At 52.2% G+C, this 17,091-nt stretch overlaps 10 protein-coding genes across 10 annotated transcripts; 6 read left to right on the top strand and 4 right to left on the bottom strand.

Moving 5' to 3' along the window:
• Nucleotides 1-312: 312 nt before the first annotated feature.
• On the bottom strand, nt 313-2,049 carry LTS14_006247 (uncharacterized protein; the record flags this gene model as incomplete). The annotated part of the gene is made up of 1 exon (XM_064838945.1): nt 313-2,049. The coding sequence occupies one exon, from the start codon at nt 2,047-2,049 to the stop codon at nt 313-315; it is 1,737 nt and encodes a 578-aa protein (XP_064693770.1).
• Nucleotides 2,050-2,469: 420 nt separating this feature from the next.
• LTS14_006246 (uncharacterized protein) lies at nt 2,470-3,864 on the top strand (the record flags this gene model as incomplete). The annotated part of the gene is made up of 2 exons (XM_064838944.1): nt 2,470-2,758; nt 2,816-3,864. 2 exons carry the CDS (start codon nt 2,470-2,472, stop codon nt 3,862-3,864), a joined length of 1,338 nt encoding a protein of 445 aa, XP_064693769.1.
• Nucleotides 3,865-5,200: 1,336 nt separating this feature from the next.
• LTS14_006245 (uncharacterized protein) lies at nt 5,201-5,844 on the top strand (the record flags this gene model as incomplete). The annotated part of the gene is made up of 2 exons (XM_064838943.1): nt 5,201-5,416; nt 5,479-5,844. The coding sequence occupies 2 exons, from the start codon at nt 5,201-5,203 to the stop codon at nt 5,842-5,844; spliced, it is 582 nt and encodes a 193-aa protein (XP_064693768.1).
• Nucleotides 5,845-6,055: 211 nt separating this feature from the next.
• Nucleotides 6,056-6,751, bottom strand: LTS14_006244 (uncharacterized protein; the record flags this gene model as incomplete). Its single annotated transcript, XM_064838942.1, has 2 exons — nt 6,056-6,149; nt 6,222-6,751. The coding sequence occupies 2 exons, from the start codon at nt 6,749-6,751 to the stop codon at nt 6,056-6,058; spliced, it is 624 nt and encodes a 207-aa protein (XP_064693767.1).
• Nucleotides 6,752-7,591: 840 nt separating this feature from the next.
• LTS14_006243 (uncharacterized protein) lies at nt 7,592-8,686 on the top strand (the record flags this gene model as incomplete). The annotated part of the gene is made up of 1 exon (XM_064838941.1): nt 7,592-8,686. One exon carries the CDS (start codon nt 7,592-7,594, stop codon nt 8,684-8,686), a length of 1,095 nt encoding a protein of 364 aa, XP_064693766.1.
• A 259-nt stretch (nt 8,687-8,945) lies between these two features.
• Nucleotides 8,946-9,710, top strand: LTS14_006242 (uncharacterized protein; the record flags this gene model as incomplete). Its single annotated transcript, XM_064838940.1, has 1 exon — nt 8,946-9,710. One exon carries the CDS (start codon nt 8,946-8,948, stop codon nt 9,708-9,710), a length of 765 nt encoding a protein of 254 aa, XP_064693765.1.
• Nucleotides 9,711-10,154: 444 nt separating this feature from the next.
• LTS14_006241 (uncharacterized protein) lies at nt 10,155-10,877 on the top strand (the record flags this gene model as incomplete). Its single annotated transcript, XM_064838939.1, has 1 exon — nt 10,155-10,877. The coding sequence occupies one exon, from the start codon at nt 10,155-10,157 to the stop codon at nt 10,875-10,877; it is 723 nt and encodes a 240-aa protein (XP_064693764.1).
• Nucleotides 10,878-11,088: 211 nt separating this feature from the next.
• LTS14_006240 (uncharacterized protein) lies at nt 11,089-12,508 on the bottom strand (the record flags this gene model as incomplete). Its single annotated transcript, XM_064838938.1, has 3 exons — nt 11,089-11,629; nt 11,680-12,406; nt 12,457-12,508. 3 exons carry the CDS (start codon nt 12,506-12,508, stop codon nt 11,089-11,091), a joined length of 1,320 nt encoding a protein of 439 aa, XP_064693763.1.
• A 266-nt stretch (nt 12,509-12,774) lies between these two features.
• LTS14_006239 (uncharacterized protein) lies at nt 12,775-14,144 on the top strand (the record flags this gene model as incomplete). The annotated part of the gene is made up of 2 exons (XM_064838937.1): nt 12,775-13,135; nt 13,186-14,144. 2 exons carry the CDS (start codon nt 12,775-12,777, stop codon nt 14,142-14,144), a joined length of 1,320 nt encoding a protein of 439 aa, XP_064693762.1.
• Nucleotides 14,145-15,644: 1,500 nt separating this feature from the next.
• Nucleotides 15,645-15,935, bottom strand: LTS14_006238 (uncharacterized protein; the record flags this gene model as incomplete). Its single annotated transcript, XM_064838936.1, has 2 exons — nt 15,645-15,775; nt 15,827-15,935. 2 exons carry the CDS (start codon nt 15,933-15,935, stop codon nt 15,645-15,647), a joined length of 240 nt encoding a protein of 79 aa, XP_064693761.1.
• Between the last annotated feature and the right edge of the window lie 1,156 nt (nt 15,936-17,091).

The raw sequence follows: 17,091 nt of genomic DNA, 5'->3' as shown, positions 1-17,091 counted from the left end.
GTCTTACAGGCATGCTACCAGCCTGTCTTTATCGAGAACCTTCAACGACGTCAAGTGGTTCTTGCTCTGCCGCGCGCGTAAAGTGTCCTACTCATATCGAACGGCCATATCATCAGGTACGTAGCCCAGCACATACCACGTTTCCAGCGACAGCCGCAGACATAGGAAACTGCCGGCCGAAATCGTCCAGCATAGACTCTACAGCCATGCGAGAGTCCATCCCACATATCACAAACGGAGCCAATCCAGAACGTATCCTTCAGAGCCAACCCAGCGCCCAGTAGCCCCCAAAGACCTACAGACATACCTCAATCACACCTCCACCCAACCTTCATTCCTTTTCTCCGGCCGCCAATACACCACCTCCTCCTCTTCCTCCTCCTCCTCCTCACTGCCACTTCCGAACATTCGACTTTGCGGCCTTCCAGGTTCCATCGGCGTACTAGGCACAACCTCATCCACTCCTTGGACTTCCATTAGCAGCGGCAATTTCGCCGCCCGTTGGCTCTGGAAGTGCATGATGATATGATCGTAACGCTTATGCTCGCCCTTCGTGTACCCCCGCAAAAGCAAGAATTCCAGACTCGGCGGAAGTCGAGCAGCGAGATCGTACTCGACATCCATCTCCGACGGGCCGAGAAGAAGTTGTATGCCGATACTCAGATGCGTCAACTTCTCGTAGTCGTGCAAGGAGCCAATACTCCCGCCATAGTCCCCCGTATCCGGCAGATCAAAGACCAATAACGGTCCTTCGGAGATTTCCTCGTCAAGCTTAAACCATTGGTCACGATAGTAAGGCTCGTCACTCTCAGAATAGTCCTCGAGAATCATTCGTGCATCCTCCACGTCGCGCTCATATCCTTGATCACCATCATCACTCATTATATTGTCAACGTCCAGATCCAGCTTCCTAAGACTCGTGCGCTGACTCCAGAGCGCCTTGCCCATTGTCTTGCTGCAGACGCTATAGAAGCCTCCATCTCTCGTATGACGACCGCCAATAGAGTAGGTGAATGCCTCCAGGGCTTTGGATGTGAGGATGAGTTCAGCGTAGTTGTCCAGGATGGAATGACTGACATGGATGTGTTTGATGTTAGAGGAGTGAGGAGGGAAGTATTCCACTGCGCCCGCGCCGCCGTGGCCTTCGACCCCTTCAATCGACACACTCTCGATGTTCGGTAGGCGGTGGAAGAGGCGGAGCTCGCCAAGGATGTCCATGTGAGAGTAGGTATCTCCGTCCTCATACCAGATTCCTCGCTCGGGCAGCAAGCGAACATGCTTCAACTTCCGGAGATGTGGCTCGGGGAGTAGACCATAATTATTGCGTAGAAGTACTGTTCGAAGTATATGCTCCCGGTAAGGGTCGGAATGGTCGGCATCGGATTGGCGATAGGGAAGTGGGCAAGCGCTGTAGGTCAAAGTCTCAAGATTCGGGGAGTGGAGGAGGAGTAGCGCGGCGGCATTATGGGCGAACTGTCCATCTTGTACGCTGGTCCAGATTGAAAGGTCCGGGCGCTTTGATTCTTGTTGAAGGTGATGATTGCGATTGGCTTGGACGGAGGGATCGTGCCAGGTGAGGTACTTAACCATCTCATCTAGCGCAACATAATGAGCGGAGGAGCCCTCGGTAGGTCCGAGAATTGTAAGGACGTGGCGAACGGGATGATCTTCAGGCACGGTACGTTGGGCCTCACGTTCCACGTACGGTTTCGTGACATCCGTGTGGGTTGGGAGACAGGAGCCATCTTTGACCTCTTCGAGCTTGATGACCGCTTCTCGTACGCTGTCTAATACGGCAGGGTCTGTGTGGACAGAGTCCAAAAGATGGTAGATCTTGTCGTTGTCGTTGGTTCGACGCTTTCCTACGTTGATGCGTGAGTAGCTAGGCCGAGTAGAGGCATGCTGAGTCTCAGCGGAGGCAACGTTGGCGGTCGTTCCAAATGGGTGGGCTCGAAGACACACACCACCAGCGTAGGGTTTACTGCCTAGCACTGGTCTGGTCCAAGAGAATGTCAAGCCCAAGGAGAAGTGTCGGAGTGCCAGCTTCATCTCCCAATATTATGGCCCCGCTAATCATGCTGCTCATGCACACTGTATGCGAGGCTTTCTGACAACCATCTCTTGTCTACGCCACGTTCATGTCTTTACTGTACTTCAAGGGTAGTAGTGGCGTTCGTGAGACTAGCCCGAGTCACGAGACTTGGCTGACATGAGCCAAGCTTTGTGTGAAGCCTCTCGCTCCACTCTTTCCTCCAACTCTGCCAACAACAACACCAAGCGCTCCTCCCATACATACCAGATATAACATAAACGGTGATTATAGCCTCGCACCATGACGCGCTGGCAGGCCGGTAGTATGCTACAAATGTGTAAGGAGAAGTATATCTCCATCTCCATCTCCATATCCATCTCTCTTGGCTCCCACTCCCAAGCAATTCTCCTTCCCACCACCAAGCCTCCGTCGTGATCATGGATCTATTATCATTCACCGTGCTGCTCTCAGCATCCTTGACCCTGGCGCAGAATCAACAGCCTCTGTACTCCACCTACGCCTTCAACCCTCTCCAACACCTCGCAGGCATAGCCCCCTACTTCGAGCCCGCCGATCCACCACGTGACCCTTCACCACCACAGGGCTGCAGCGTCACGCGAGCAGCCTATCTCGTCCGTCATGCCGCCATCAACGCCAATGACTTTGACTATGAGGAGTACCTCGAACCATTCGGCAAGAAGCTCGCAAACACTACTGTAGATTGGAGTAAGATTCCCTAATTGAGCTTCTTGGCAAAATGGTCGCCGCCTGAGCTGGAGGAAGAAGAGAGGCTGACCAGGACGGGAAAGCTGGAGGCGAGTCAGTTGGGCGTGCAATTGAGCTATCGATATCCTAAGCTACGTCTACCCAAGCGCGTGTGGACTTCGAGTGCAGAGCGCACCACCATCTCCGCCCAAAGCTTTATCCACGGACTGGAGATGATAGACGATGAGATCGAAATGGTCACCATCTCCGAGAGTAAGAAAGCTGGCGCAGACAGCTTGACACCCTACTCCTCCTGCCCGGGGTACTCTTCTTCCGCCGGGTCGAAACAATCAAGCACATACGTCAAGACTTACACCGCTCCCATCTTGGCCCGCTTCAAGAGCCTCGCCCCAGCCTTCAACTGGACAAGCGACGATGTCGTGGGAATGCAAGAATGGTGCGGCTACGACACCGTCATCCGCGGCTCCTCCCCTTTCTGCTCACCCAGCCTCTTCCGCGCCGATGAATGGCTACAGTTTGAGTATTCTCAAGACATAATGTACCACTATAACACCGGCTACGGTCAACCACTGAGCGGGACGATTGGATTCCCATGGTTGAACGCTACGCTGAACACCCTTAGCGCGCCACCCAGTGAGGATGATCAGGATATATACGTCTCCTTCACGCATCGAGAACTCCCGCCCACCGTCCTTGTCGCCCTAGGCATCTTCAACAACTCCGAGTCCACCGGGATCAACAACCCCAACGCCACTATGCCTCTCGACCGCATCAACTACCACCGCCAATGGGTATCCTCCTACATCCTTCCCTTCTTGACCAACGTCGCAATAGAGCAGATGAATTGCTCAGCTTCTTACGGGTATGAGAATGTGACAGACCCGACATTCTATCGTGTAGTAGTCAATCAGTCCCCGCAGACACTACCTGACTGCTACGACGGTCCACTAGAGAGTTGTTCGGCCAGTGGTATGCAGAAGCTTGTGCAGAAGCGAGGGGAGATGTTTGGGAATTTCAGCGCTGCGTGCGGCGTGACGTACGATAATACTACGGATGTGCTGAGTATATACAGCCGGAACTTGACCGGGCGGAGTGTTGGGAAATGAAGAAAGCATTGTTAGCACAGTAACCGTAATTTGTACGAACTACCAATGCACATCATACCAAACGTTCTACCAAATCGCGCCTCTTACAAACGCAGCCAGGAATGTCACTACTACCCCTTCTTCAATCGAAAGTCTTTGCCAATAGAGCATTGCGTATGCATTCTAGGCAGTGCAGCGCACATGATGCGCGCTCTGGACTTCTTGACTGTTCAGGCCAAGCTGCTGGGCAACGAACAAGCAGATGGGTCCTGAGAGCCAAGCGAGCGGTATGCACGAACAAGAGTTTCTTGGCGTCCATATCAGTTTAGATTTCGTTGACAGTTCGGTATCTGCCGAACCACAGTCGAGAACCAAAGACAGAGCCAAGGGACAAGTCGGAAGATGCGACGTCCGCTGCCAGTTTGAAGGCGGCGAAGATTGCGAGACCAAAGTCTCCATCTCCAAGCCATCTGGCGGCCGGAGATATCTGGGCCTCACACAATTATATTGAAGATCATTTGGGTATTCAAAAGCAACGAGGTCACTACAGTCGTTCGCTGAGGCGAGCGTCTTGCGATCACGCGCGTCGACGACGAGGATACTAATGTCGACGCTGGATGACGCGACGATGTCGTTGGCAGCGGAGACGCCAAGGCATAGAGCATGGGGTAGGTCATCAGTCGACAGTGGTCATAGTTTGACCAGTACCACTTTCTATCAGCCCTCATGTACTTGGCGCCCGGATATTTGTCAGGCCAAGCGTATGCATAGGATTTACGCTTACCTTCGATAGTCATCTTCTTCGCTGCTTCGCCTATGCTTGGCTGGGACACATTTAGATCACCTGTTTGTCTACCACGTAGGCGTTCAGGTACATTCTGTACTAGGGCATCTTTCGATTTCTAATATACTTCCACGTGGACGGTTTTAATCCATGGCGCTGGAGATGAGACATTGCATATGGTCCCTCGGCAATAAGAGATTCTTGGTGCCTGGGTGAGTCGAGGCTCTTCTTATCATGAAAGAGTTGTTACTGCGCCTCCCTCTTCATCCCCTAGTCTTCGTCTTGGCTTCTGTACAGCGTGCAGCCTGACAGGAATAAGACAGGAGATGCTGTCTGGCACGCTTGGGATCGTGCTCGGCGTACGTACGAGGGTGATGTTGTCCAGAATAGCAACATCATCTCATCTACAATTGAGGACATATAAGTCAGGCTTCCATCAATTTTTACTTCCAATCCCATCATCACATCCACATCTCATCTTATCAGACCAACACAAAACCACCATCAGATACATCACAGCAGACCATATCTCTCCACCACCAAGTACATCCCTCCAATAACACTTAAGCAATCATGCTCTTCTCCACTACCATCTTGAGCCTCGCCGCTCTCTCCACCACCGTCCTGGCCGCACCAAGCCCTTGGAACAACAACGGTAAGGGCAATGGCAGGAACTGGGGCAAAGACCGCGACTGCAAGAATGGTCCTTTCGAATTCACTTCGACCTACAACATCGTTGCCACTCCCGATCAGGTCGTCAACGGTACCACGCCTACGGGCGGTCTTCCCGTAAGCACCATATCCACTCACTCTACTTTCACCAGTACCACTGCTAACGTATCCAATCCCAGGGCGCCATCGGCTACTACAACTTCGGCATCAACAGCGACAAAGACCTGATCTGCTGGTCTATCACCCTTAACGGCTTCCGTGGAAACTACCAGTCTCCCGCCAGGACAGCAACCCACATCCACCAAGCTGCAAAGGGAGCTAGTGGGCCCCCTCGTCTCGCTTTCCCAAATCCTGTGGGCGACGAGAAGGAAGCCATCAGTGTCGGCTGTATGACTGGCCCATTCACCACGGGCGTTTCGACCAATGGCGTGGACTCAGGCGCAGGGTTCAAGGTGAAGCAGATTGAGGATGATCCCGCTGCTTTCTTCGCAGACGTGCACTCCAGTCTGGCTGTTCCTGGTGCTGTACGTGGGCAGCTTGCTTAGAGCTGAGGCTCGTCATGAGAAGCTCTCGCCAGGAAGAAGAAGCTGCGTTCGTAACTAGTCTTTGGTTCTTATGGTAGTCCTTTTGGTATCCTTGATCTAATGTGTCGTCGACAAATTCGCTTGTTTCACCTCTCAAACTCTCATGGTCGTAATACAGTGCAGTTGACACAAGCGGTGCTGTGGTAAGTCATAATCCAAAGATTTTACAAGGTCACAGCCGCATTTCCAGAACTTCTCCAGGCCAGTCGTCAAGCTTGTTGACACCAAAGGAACCCAAAGACGTAAAGCCTTGCCGTTCGTAATACCTGAAAGCCAGGGTTAGTACCGAACAAGCAATATAGCCATGGAGATTGTAAGAGTCTGAGGGAAGGACGTACTGCACAAGTTTACCACCATTGCCACTCCAGCAGTCCATACAGATGCGGCTCAAGCCAAGCCGCCTAGCTTCCACCTTGGTATGTAATATCAGTGCAGCTCCAGCTCCTTTGCCGAGATCTCCTGCCGTGCGATCGGTCAGGAGATAAGCCAGATACAGGAATGGATCCTTTTTGTCTTGCTCGAGAAGTACAGGGCGAACGTAATCAGCTGACTTGGCTTCTAGGATCAATGCCGCGACAGGCACAACTTCTGCTTCACGATCCTTGGGGTTGCTCAAGGCCTGCTTCCGCTCTGCGATATAGACCCCGGTCCACTGCGGGCTCCACTGTTGCTGCTCAGAAACTTCACTTTGGTTGACTTTCGTATGATACTTGGCCTTTTTTGCAGGGTCATCTCGTATGAAGGAGGAGCCCCATTGGTCACCACTCCCTATAGACTGAAGCCAGGGTAGCTGGCTGTCGAACATCTGGATCAGCAGCTCGCCGTCGCCACGGGTAGTCCTACTTCGTCGGATGGTGATTTCCGACATGATGTGGCGCTACTGTGGGTATGGCAGTCGGTACCACGTGGCCGTGGACAAGGTTGGCCGCTAGGATAATGTCAGGTCGTAGCCAGACTTGAGGAATAGACGTGCTTCGGGAAAACAGCATCCATCATCATTCATGATGTGACTAACCACTTAGGAACAGCCCGTGGTGCAACTCACGACTACGACTCTGGCTGCGCTCACGTCCTCTAGTGCCTAACACTGCACGTTGTGGTTCGTGCCTTGCATTGTTCCACTTGCATGTGTAGGAGACGACGAAGAAGAACAAGCCCTTGAATTTGAATGATGCCGAGCGTGTGTGGCCCGTGCAGATTTTGTTAAGCCATCACAACTTGACAACTCGTACCTTGTGACCAACTCGTGCTGGCCTACCATAATCATATTCCGTCTGTGAGTCATCGAGACATAGCGGGAGCAAATCGACAAGCGACGCTTGACGAGCCGTATGGCCCCTAATTCGACGTCGGAGGTTGCGGAGGTTACAGGCATGCCACCTTCGCGCTTTTCTACTGCCCGAAGGCGTCTAGGGTCGCGTGGTTGTAACATAATATAAGACCATGATGTCCCACATCAACATGAGGCCACACTTAACATTGAGAGGTACAAAACAACGAGTAGCTCCGATCCACGAGCATTCGACATGGCTGCCAAGCCACTCAACGTGCTCATATCCGGGTCCGGCATCGCTGGCAGCGTCTTCTCTTCCTGGCTTCTGGAGCCTTCCCAAATGCCAAGATTACGATCGTCGAACGAGCACCATCTCTTCGCCTGACTGGCGCGAGCGTGGACATTCGCAGCTCAGCAGTCGACATCATCAAGTGGATGGGAGCCGAGGCCGAAATACGAAAGCACAGCACCAAGGAGAAAGGCATGCAATGGGTCAATGGTCAAGGAAAGCCGTTTGCTACACTTGGGGCTACTGGACGCACCGATGTCCAGAGCATCACTTCCGAGTTCGAGATCTTCCGCGGTGAGCTTGGTAAGATATTTATCGAGCCGAGCCTCGACAAGATCCATCTGGTCTTCGACGAGTCAATCGACCACTACGAGGAGCGATCAGAAGGTGTTACGGTCCACTTCAAAAATGGGAAGCCTGCCAGCACGTACGACCTCCTCGTGGCAGCCGACGGCTTCGGTTCACGGATCCGTGGCACTATGCTCGGCACCAATCCTCGAGAACAGATCCACGACGAAGGTGTACATGTTGCGTACTTTACAATTAAGAAGGATTTACTGAAAGGCTCTCAATACGCTCAATGGCACAACGAGCTCGGCGGGAGAGTCGTCTGTCTGCGACCGGACCCATCACCCAAGGGTCAGGTACGAGCAATGCTCATAAATATCACTACCAAAAGTCAAACGGCGGAAAAGGCGCGGCTCAATCAGGCTTTGACTGAGGGTAATGAAAGCTACATGGCTCTAATGGAGGAGATGTTCAAGGATGCTGGCTGGCTTGCGCCCGAAGTTCTGAAAGGCATGCGAAAGAGTGATGACTTCTACTGCTCGCTTTTCGCACAGACTCGATCACCGAAATTGCAAAATGGTCAGCGTGTGGTCTTGCTTGGCGATGCAGGGTACGCCACACCAGGCATGGGCACAAGTCTTGCCATTATGGGAGCCTATGTACTGGCTGGCGAACTCCTTCGAAACGACTGCAAAATCCCTCGTGCGATGCAAGAATACGAGAACCTGCTCCATCCCTTTGTTAAGAGTCAACAGGGCGGTGCTATCGGTGAGATTGCGATGCAGCTGCTGAATCCGCAGACGAGGTGGGGATGCTGGATCCGGGACCTGGTCATGATGACTCTGACTGGTCTGAAGATTGACCAGATTGCCATCACTCTCAGTGCATGGCTGGGGTTCACAGAGCCGAAGCTACCAATGCCAGAGTATGCATGGCCTGCGGTAAAGTCGTAGGACGAGATGAGTCAAGACGTTTTCCATAAGCTTACTACTTACAAATCCCTCCATTCTTCGTTCTGGCAATACTGTAAGCATGCGCGGATAGCTCTTGCACCGTTACTGTCAATGTATCCGATGTCGTTACAAGGACCACTGATAACCTTTGTGCCATTCCTGTGCCGACCAGCCGGCATCGTAGTCTACGTCACTGGACATAGACACGATTGGACTGATGATCAGTGATCAGCTGGCATTGTGGTCAAATTACCGATGCATGCCGTCGTACGGCGGACCTGGCTCCCTATCGCCGCAGAAGCCGCACGAGAAGTTGAGATTTGTGCCGCAGCCGCCGCAGAAGCCGCACAACAATACGGCCGTCATGACCAGCCTCTTTCTACAGCCAAACTTGACTGGAGCATATATATACCTTACGTGTCTTCGCGACAATGCCACACCAACAAACGTCTCCACGCGACATCTAGCAGATACGGACCAGCCATGGCAAGCACAGAAACGTCTGCGGATATGTCATTACAATAATACTCTCAATGCTCGTCCCGGACTGGATACAACATCCTCGCAATTCGCTGGACCCACCAAAGCAGAGTTGAACCTCGCCAGCAAGCATGACGAAGCCCCTCTACAACTCCCAGATACCTTCGGCAAAGAAGTTCTATTCCTGTCCGTCATCTGTTCATCACAGCTACTCACACAAGCTGGATTGGCAATGAGCATTGTCCCCTCCCATATCATCGGCGCCTCCTTCGACATACAGGACGAGTCCGAGCTGAGCTGGTTTTCGGCCGCGTACTCCCTGACAATTGGGACTTTCATCCTTGTCGCCGGCCGGCTAGGTGATGTGTTCGGTCAGAAACCTTTCTTCATCGGTGGCTACCTATGGTTTGGGATCTGGTCTGCGCTTGCTGGGATTGCAGTCCATGGCGGACCCTGTCATGTTTGCTTTCTGCCGAGCTATGCAAGGGATTGGACCGGCGTTTCTACTCCCAAACGCTATTGTCATTCTTGCTCGCTACTATGAGCCTGGTCAACGGCAAATTATCATCTTCAGTCTCTTCGGAACCACCGCGCCAAGTGGCTTCGTACTAGGTGCTGTCTTCTCGAGCTTATTGGCACAACGTGCTTGGCGGCCTGGACTTTCTGGATCCTCTGCATCGTCTGTGTTGTACTGGCAGGCTAATCAATCGTGATTGTCCCACACACTCCAGCATTGAACGACCCAGAGGACGATGAGGCGAGCAGATGGCAGCGAGTTGATCCGTGGGGTTCTGTCACTGGTGTGGCTAGCTTAGTCCTATTCAACTTTGCTTGGAATCAGGGTCCTACCATCGGCTAGCAGACACCTTACACATATATCGTCATGATCATCGGCATTGCTTTCCTCGCCGGTTTTGTTCTCATTGAGCGAAGGGTGAGCTACCCACTTATTCCGAAAACAGTTCTCAGACTGGATTCGGGTTTCACCATGGCCTGCATAGCAGCCGGCTGGGCGAGTTTTGGCATCTACACCTTTTATAGCCTGGGATTTCTGGAGGTCCAGCGAGGTCATGGTCCGCTGCTGGCAACAGCTATGTTCACTCCAATCTGCGTTAGCGGGCTTTGCGCGGCTATCGCCACGGGCCTGGCTTTGACATATCTGCGAGCCTCCACCGTCATGCTCATCGCCATGGCAGCATTCTTTGTTGGAGGTATTATCTTTGCAACGATGCCTGTCGAACAGACTTACTGGGCTCAGACCTTTGTCGGCACAGTGATCCTTCCTTGGGGAATGGATATGTCCTTTCCTGCTGCGGCCATCATCTTAAGCAGCACCATGCCACAAAAGCACCAGGGTCTCGCAGCCTCGCTGGTGAACACCTTTGTCAACTATGCCATCTCCATCGGATTGGGTCTTGGCGGGACAGTCGAGACGCAGGTGAACAGAGCTGGTTCAGATATTCTCAGGGGCTATCGAGGTGCGTCCTACACAGGGGTCGGCTTCTCCGGTCTGGGTGGGGCTGTGGCGCTTGTCTTCTGCTGTATGGAGTACTCGCGTTCGACAGCGTCGGAGCTGAGTCCCACGATACATCAATTCAAGCTTGAGGAGGTTTGGGACGGCACGTCTGCTCGTAGTCAAGGCAGAGGCTGTAGCATAGAACAATATCACGAAGGATCAGTGCGACTCACCAAATGCAGTCCCGTTGGATAGATCAACATCATCGAATTCGCGGGTTCATCTCTTCTACCGTTCAGTTGAGTTGCAGATCGCTGCCAAGCCAATCGAACATCGATGGCTCGTGGAAAAGCTGATCCCAGTCGAAATCTTCATCGAAGTCTGGCGTCGACGATGGTGCAGGAGCATTAAAGTGAATTTGCGCCGATCGGTTCAGTGTCTGAACGGACTCCAGACGTGAAAGCTCCTACTTCTTCTTCGCAACGCTCAGGTCGAGTAGCCGTCGCACCATGGATCGTGCGTCACGCGCTGCTTTCGTGTCGCTCGCTTCCGCCATGTAGTCCAGACATCGCAAGGCTGAAGCAACATGAGCGGACGATACTGATGTCTCCATGGCCAAGAGCACGCAGGCGTATTGGAAGACACTCCCAATGACATTCCAGAAAAATAGACCCTGCTTGGCAAGCTGTTCAGCTGCCTGGACGGCGGCGTTGCCGATGCTGATAGTGATGCGAGAACATTCGTCCGGTATGCCAGTCTTCAGCAGATGAAGTCGGCGGTAGAAACAGAGAGCGAGATCTGCTTTAGTCACCAACAGAAATGGATCTGCAACGTGCAAGTTCTCCAGGGCCTTCAGGCGCGCGGTAAAATCTTCTTGTGAGCTGCAAGGTTTACGCTCGAGCTGGAACGGAGAGTTGGACGACGGTATGATCTGAGCTATCCGCACGAATTCATCGGCGAGAGAGTGATTCGTCGCCATAGTGGCTTGAGTTGTGACCGTCCGGAAACTACAGGCGATCGATCGTATTCATAGGACATGACATTGTTCCCGGCCCACGCAATCCAGAAGATTCTCCTTAGCATGTCGGCACTATTTCCATGGGCAGCCAGATCGGATCTGATAGCCATCTTCTTGATGATATTGTCGTTGTGCAAGCCAGCTGCTTCACAAAGATGCATGAGCGTACATGACGCCATCCAAGGGTGGATAGGGCGGGTTGTTGCCCTCAGGTACAATACTCGCAACGCCCATGCGATCAAATGATCGATATCTGACTTGTTCATGGAGACCGGATCCTCGATAACTGCTTTTGCATACTGGACCAGGTCAGATTCACGCGCGAACTTTTGAGGCGAGAGAAAGGATGCGAGCGCGGCAATGCCAGCCGCCACCGCTCCGAACATGATCTGCCTCCTACCTGTATGGTGATAAAGCGCCTGACATCGCAGTGCGTAGATCTGGTGGTCCACAAAATCCCCTATCATTCCCATTGTCGGAAAGTAGAAGGCTGAGTAGTAGTTGAGGCTAGCTTCTGAGATAATTGCTCCCAGTAATGCGTGAGTGTACGAAGCTTCCTCTGCCCGTATGCCAAAGTTATCCGCTAGGGATTCCATGTCAAGAGCCTTGTCGCCGTCGAGAGTCTGGCCCAAAATATGCGGAAAAGCCGTGGTGGTGGCATCTGTGCTGTCGGTTTCTCGTGGCACCTGCACAGCGGCAGGATCCACGCCAGAGTTGATGGGTGTTCGAGTGGTCGAGATTGCGCCGTGATCTTCCAGAGGTGGAACTATCGAGCGTCCAGTAGCAACATAGCGAGATCTGGTGTTATCAGCGTACCGACAGTCGTAGTCGTAATTCGTACACAAGCTACAAGGATGATCTCCGTCATACTTGCGTTTGCGTTGATGGCATGGTATACAGGCGATCCTCGCCCTCTTCCTTTTTCTAGAAGTCGACGACATTGGATGCATATGCCGTGCAAAGTAGAGACGGACGCGAGGGTTGGATCTGGGTGTGTAAGGTAAGATGAGGTGAGATGGCGCAGTGCCCACTTTTCGCGGCGCGTCGCGTCGACAAGTCCCCGTCGAAGTCACTTCCACCATCAATTCACCACTCGACATCCTGGCATCAGCTTGTTCCCTGGGCAAAACAAATATGAAGCGATCTGTCGAAAACGAGGTTCCCGATGATGGGTCGCGCAAAGCGATACGTCTGTCGGACGGAGTAATACCACCTCCCCAATCACTTACCCGGCCAGACAAAGAATTGGTGCTTGGCCATGTCTACAACGCCTGTGATCTATACGATGAGCTATTGCCCTATGTTGGTCGGCAATCTCGTGAGGGTAGTAAGCGAGCACAAGCGGTTGTCGAAGTCACTGACGCTATCCACGACATACTGGCTGACGCGCAGCGCAAAATCGACGAGCAGTGGGACAAGCTGTTGCAAGCGACGAGGGAATTCGCGGCTCATGCCGTCCAGGGCTCTTATGCATATGAAAGAGGGAACCTGCTATGTAAGTCTCCTTGTCAAACGCATTGACATGACGTTGCTAACGAAATCAAGCTCTATCTACGTCTACTCTTGAAACGACTCTTCTGTACATGGACTGCTCGGACAAGAAGCGGTACACGACCTACGCCTGCAAGATACTTCGAGAGTCAGCTACCATAGAACCGCTTGACGAAGAAGACGGCTTCCAGTACTACGACGGTCAGCGGATTGTAAAGGTATCTGCACCGCACCCGTACATCGAGAAAGCAATGAAAGTTGTGGGCGGAACGATCGGTGACCTCAACCCAAGTGGTACGCTGCGCGCTTTGATCACCCTTTACACGACTCTTGGACCGGGGTGCGTGCGGGTCCGCATGGGTGAGCGTTCACGAGCCCGAAGCTGTGTTGATCGTGCTATACGTGCGCTCGTCGACCCGAGCAACATACAACCACAAAATATCGAGTGTCATCAAGGCGACTGCGAAGGGGGCAATCATCAGACATGTTTCCGCTCTATTGAAGTCGGTCGATTGAGATGGATGGAGGATCCAGACATGACAGGACCCCCGAGCTACTGGGACTTCGCTTCGGTTTTGCGCGAGCTGAAAGCGAGCTACTCGGAGGCTACATGCGAGTACGACGGCGACAGAAGTGACGAAGCTGACGAAGATGAGTCATACACCCGCGCATGCTTCCACAAAGACAGTATCGACTTGCTGGAGTGGCTACAGAAGAAGGCATGGCAGGAGGTTCGCACCAAAGTCGCGACTACCGCTGGTAGTCGACTTCCTGTTGAATTGGTCGATCAGATCATGGAATGTGCTTTGCACGCTGAGAGCATTCCGCTTGAGCCTACTGTACGCACCATGCGGGAGCCTGAAACTCCGGAATCGGTTAGCAAGTATGGCTTTACATATTTCAAGCAGAAAGTGTTGAAGCAGGAATATGAATGCGAGACTACGAAAAATCCATCTTACGATATTCGCCCCGAACTCGGTTGGGTTGAGACCAGGCTCGACGATGGTATCTAGGAGGATCGCTCTCGTCCGGAACGATGGCCTGGTAAAAGAGTGGAAGGGCCTGGACCGCTCATTACGAATGGAAACAACGGAACTGCGAGGCGGTCGACAATTCTGTACTGCGCATCCACAACATTAGTTACGACATTGTCGTCAGAAAGGACTAGCATGTATATATCTTCGAGACGGCTCTGCTCGACTGAAGCAAACATTCCAAAGGACGGTCTCTAGATCGCAGGAACATCAGTCCTAATGTAGCTGAACGTTGAATAGATAATCTTTTTCAGGTTGGCGAAGCCAATGATCACAGCTCGTTGGCCATTACTTCACGAATTCATCAACGGCCTGCTGCATTCTTCCTTGTCAAGCAAATCGAGATGCAAGCATGTCCCGGCCCTCGTCGAACCCTGTACACATCCAGCACTTCAACAGCCTTCTGAGTCACAATTTGTCTTCACTTACCACAACTTGGCATAGTTTGCAGCCCAGAAGTCTGCTTTGTGTAATGCGTCCACCCCAGCCCTTCTCTCAGCCCAGCCTGTAGAAGGAATGGTCATCAGGCCGAGCCACTGTGGCTGAGCAGCTCTTCTGGCAGTCTGCAGCAGGCTGGCCGATGCTACAGCTGTAGGCGCTAGTAGAATGAGATGTTGTGGCAGTAAGCAGGATTCATATCATGGTAGCGAACCGCACAAGTGTTAACATTGCTCTTTGTCATCATTTCGTACATCGCAACCTCGGCAGCCAACGACTTCGATGCTTAACCACATCCAGATCAGCTTCCTCTTTCTCATCCTCGGAAGTGGCGACCACATCGTGGCTCCCGTTCGGTCGCTCGATATCAGGAATGGCTCCATGATCTGTGCAGCATCTTCGGTCTTGCCGTGCTTGAGGAGCCTGATATCTTTCGTTAGCCCTTGGGACTCGCAACACCAAGCGCTGATCTGACTTGCCATCGTGGAGATTCCGGAAAGGCCAAAACGCCGACGATTAGGAGAAGGCCAAATACTGCCTGGAAGGCTATTGGGAAGCGCTATCGGAAGGCACCCATGTCTTGCAAAAACAAGAAGCCGTATTTCTTGGTAGTTAGCATTTGCAGGTCTGGATCTGAGAAAGGACTTACGAGCCAGTAAGCCAGAACGATGCCTAGAGTGATGAGTGCGCCTTCGAAGAGCACAAGGAATCCTCTGATCTTGGGTGGAGCTATCTCTGACTGCCACACCGGAATGGTGCTAAGAAGGCGGGCTTCAGACGGTGTGTTGCTAGACATGTCAATTCGTCTTACCTCGTATTCATGCCGTTGCCAAATCCAGTGACTATGCGGCCGACGATAAGCTGCGGCAAAACAAACGAGGCTGTCTGTATAGTTGCACCAACGAGCATGATGCATGCGCCCATCAGTACGGAGCGGCGCCGACCGATCTTGTCGCCGAACCATTCGATTCCCAAAGCTCCTATCAGGCAGCCGATCTCGTAGATAGCCTGCACCACAGTGTTTCTGATCAGACTATGACTTCACAAGCGATGCTTTTCCAAGATCCATACCACAACTAGTGCCTGGATGGCGCCTGACTTGTTCTTCTGATCCATGTGCGGGAAGACCTGGCGGAAATTGGGCTCCGTGATTATGCCGCTCATGACACCCTCTGCATGACATATCAGCTGCTTACGTCCATCGCCGGCAGTGCGTCACTCACGATCGTAGCCCGACAAGAAGAAGCCGGAGGATGCAGTCGCACACACTCCAATCTCAAGAGCCTTGTCTTTAAGAACATTTCCGAGGAAGCCATAGTGGGAGAGCGCCATAACAAGGGTGTTGGAATCGTAGATACGCAGAGCATAGACGACCGGGAGCGCGACGGCAGCCTGACCTACCTGTTATACTGGAGAGCAGAGCGACCGAGCACATGTCACTCCACCAGATCGAGTCTTACGGTGGAGATCCGGAACCGAGTACTGCTACAAAGCTGAAAATACACATAGGTGGTGCGAAGTGGACGAGCCTCATCTTCCATCATGCTGCGCAGATCCGGCCGCATGGTACTATAATCGACCTCGAGAGTAGAGACTTTGTTGTAGAGACTTTGTTATGGGGGCCTAAAGCTTAACGTCTACAATTCTGCGCAAAATAACTGTCGTATGCTAAGACCAAAAGTTAGGGAAAGTATAGTATCCCCGAGGAGCGCCTATACCTAGGAAGCTACCTAAGGCTCCTTACGCCGCGTTATAACGTATATTAAAAGTAATAATACCTTTAACTCTACTATTATTATAATCCTTACCCTTTTTAAGGCTTTATTAAGACGATAATTAGATATTTTAGGTATATACGCTCCTCGAGGATACTACGTACTATATAACTTTAGGTCTTAGTATACGACAATTATTTTGCGTATAATTGTACTTATCTAATTAACTAAGTTTCCACCAAGGTTTTAGGACGAGATCACAGGCGCCATCATTCTAGATGACGCTGAACGACATACGGAGCCCAAGCATCTCAAATACTCTGCTAAGAGAGGTCGCGTGCCCTCACGGCCAGACACAATGTAGTTATCGGTATTAGACATCGATTTATGCATCCGAGTCCTCGCCGAGTAGGTAGCAACTACACCGATTGATGAGATGATTATGCGTGACATCCGTAGCGTCTTGTCGTGTGCGGCCTCCGTCCTCAAGTGCTATGTGCCATGCTTGCGGTGAACATTGCGTGCAAACCACTTGCTTGGCGGTGGCGATGTATGAGCCTGAGTGGTCTGCGACAGCGAGACGGTTATAACAATTGGATGACAGCTGTTCGATCCGCCGCGACTGTGAGGCCCCACTTGTCGAAGAAGTGGCAGATACCTTAGTTCTAGATCTAAGGTGGTGAACAACTTTTCATCAGCACTACAATCAGAAATTCTTCGCCTTCTCCAGGCAGACGACATGGACATCCACGACCATGCCCTGTGGATGGGCC

This window comes from Recurvomyces mirabilis (genome assembly GCF_035927965.1).
Source record: "Recurvomyces mirabilis strain CCFEE 5264 chromosome Unknown scaffold_15, whole genome shotgun sequence".
NCBI classification, from domain to species: domain Eukaryota; kingdom Fungi; phylum Ascomycota; class Dothideomycetes; order Mycosphaerellales; family Teratosphaeriaceae; genus Recurvomyces; species Recurvomyces mirabilis.
Note: the sequence above shows the minus strand (reverse complement) of the source record. Positions and strands in the feature narration are given on the sequence as shown.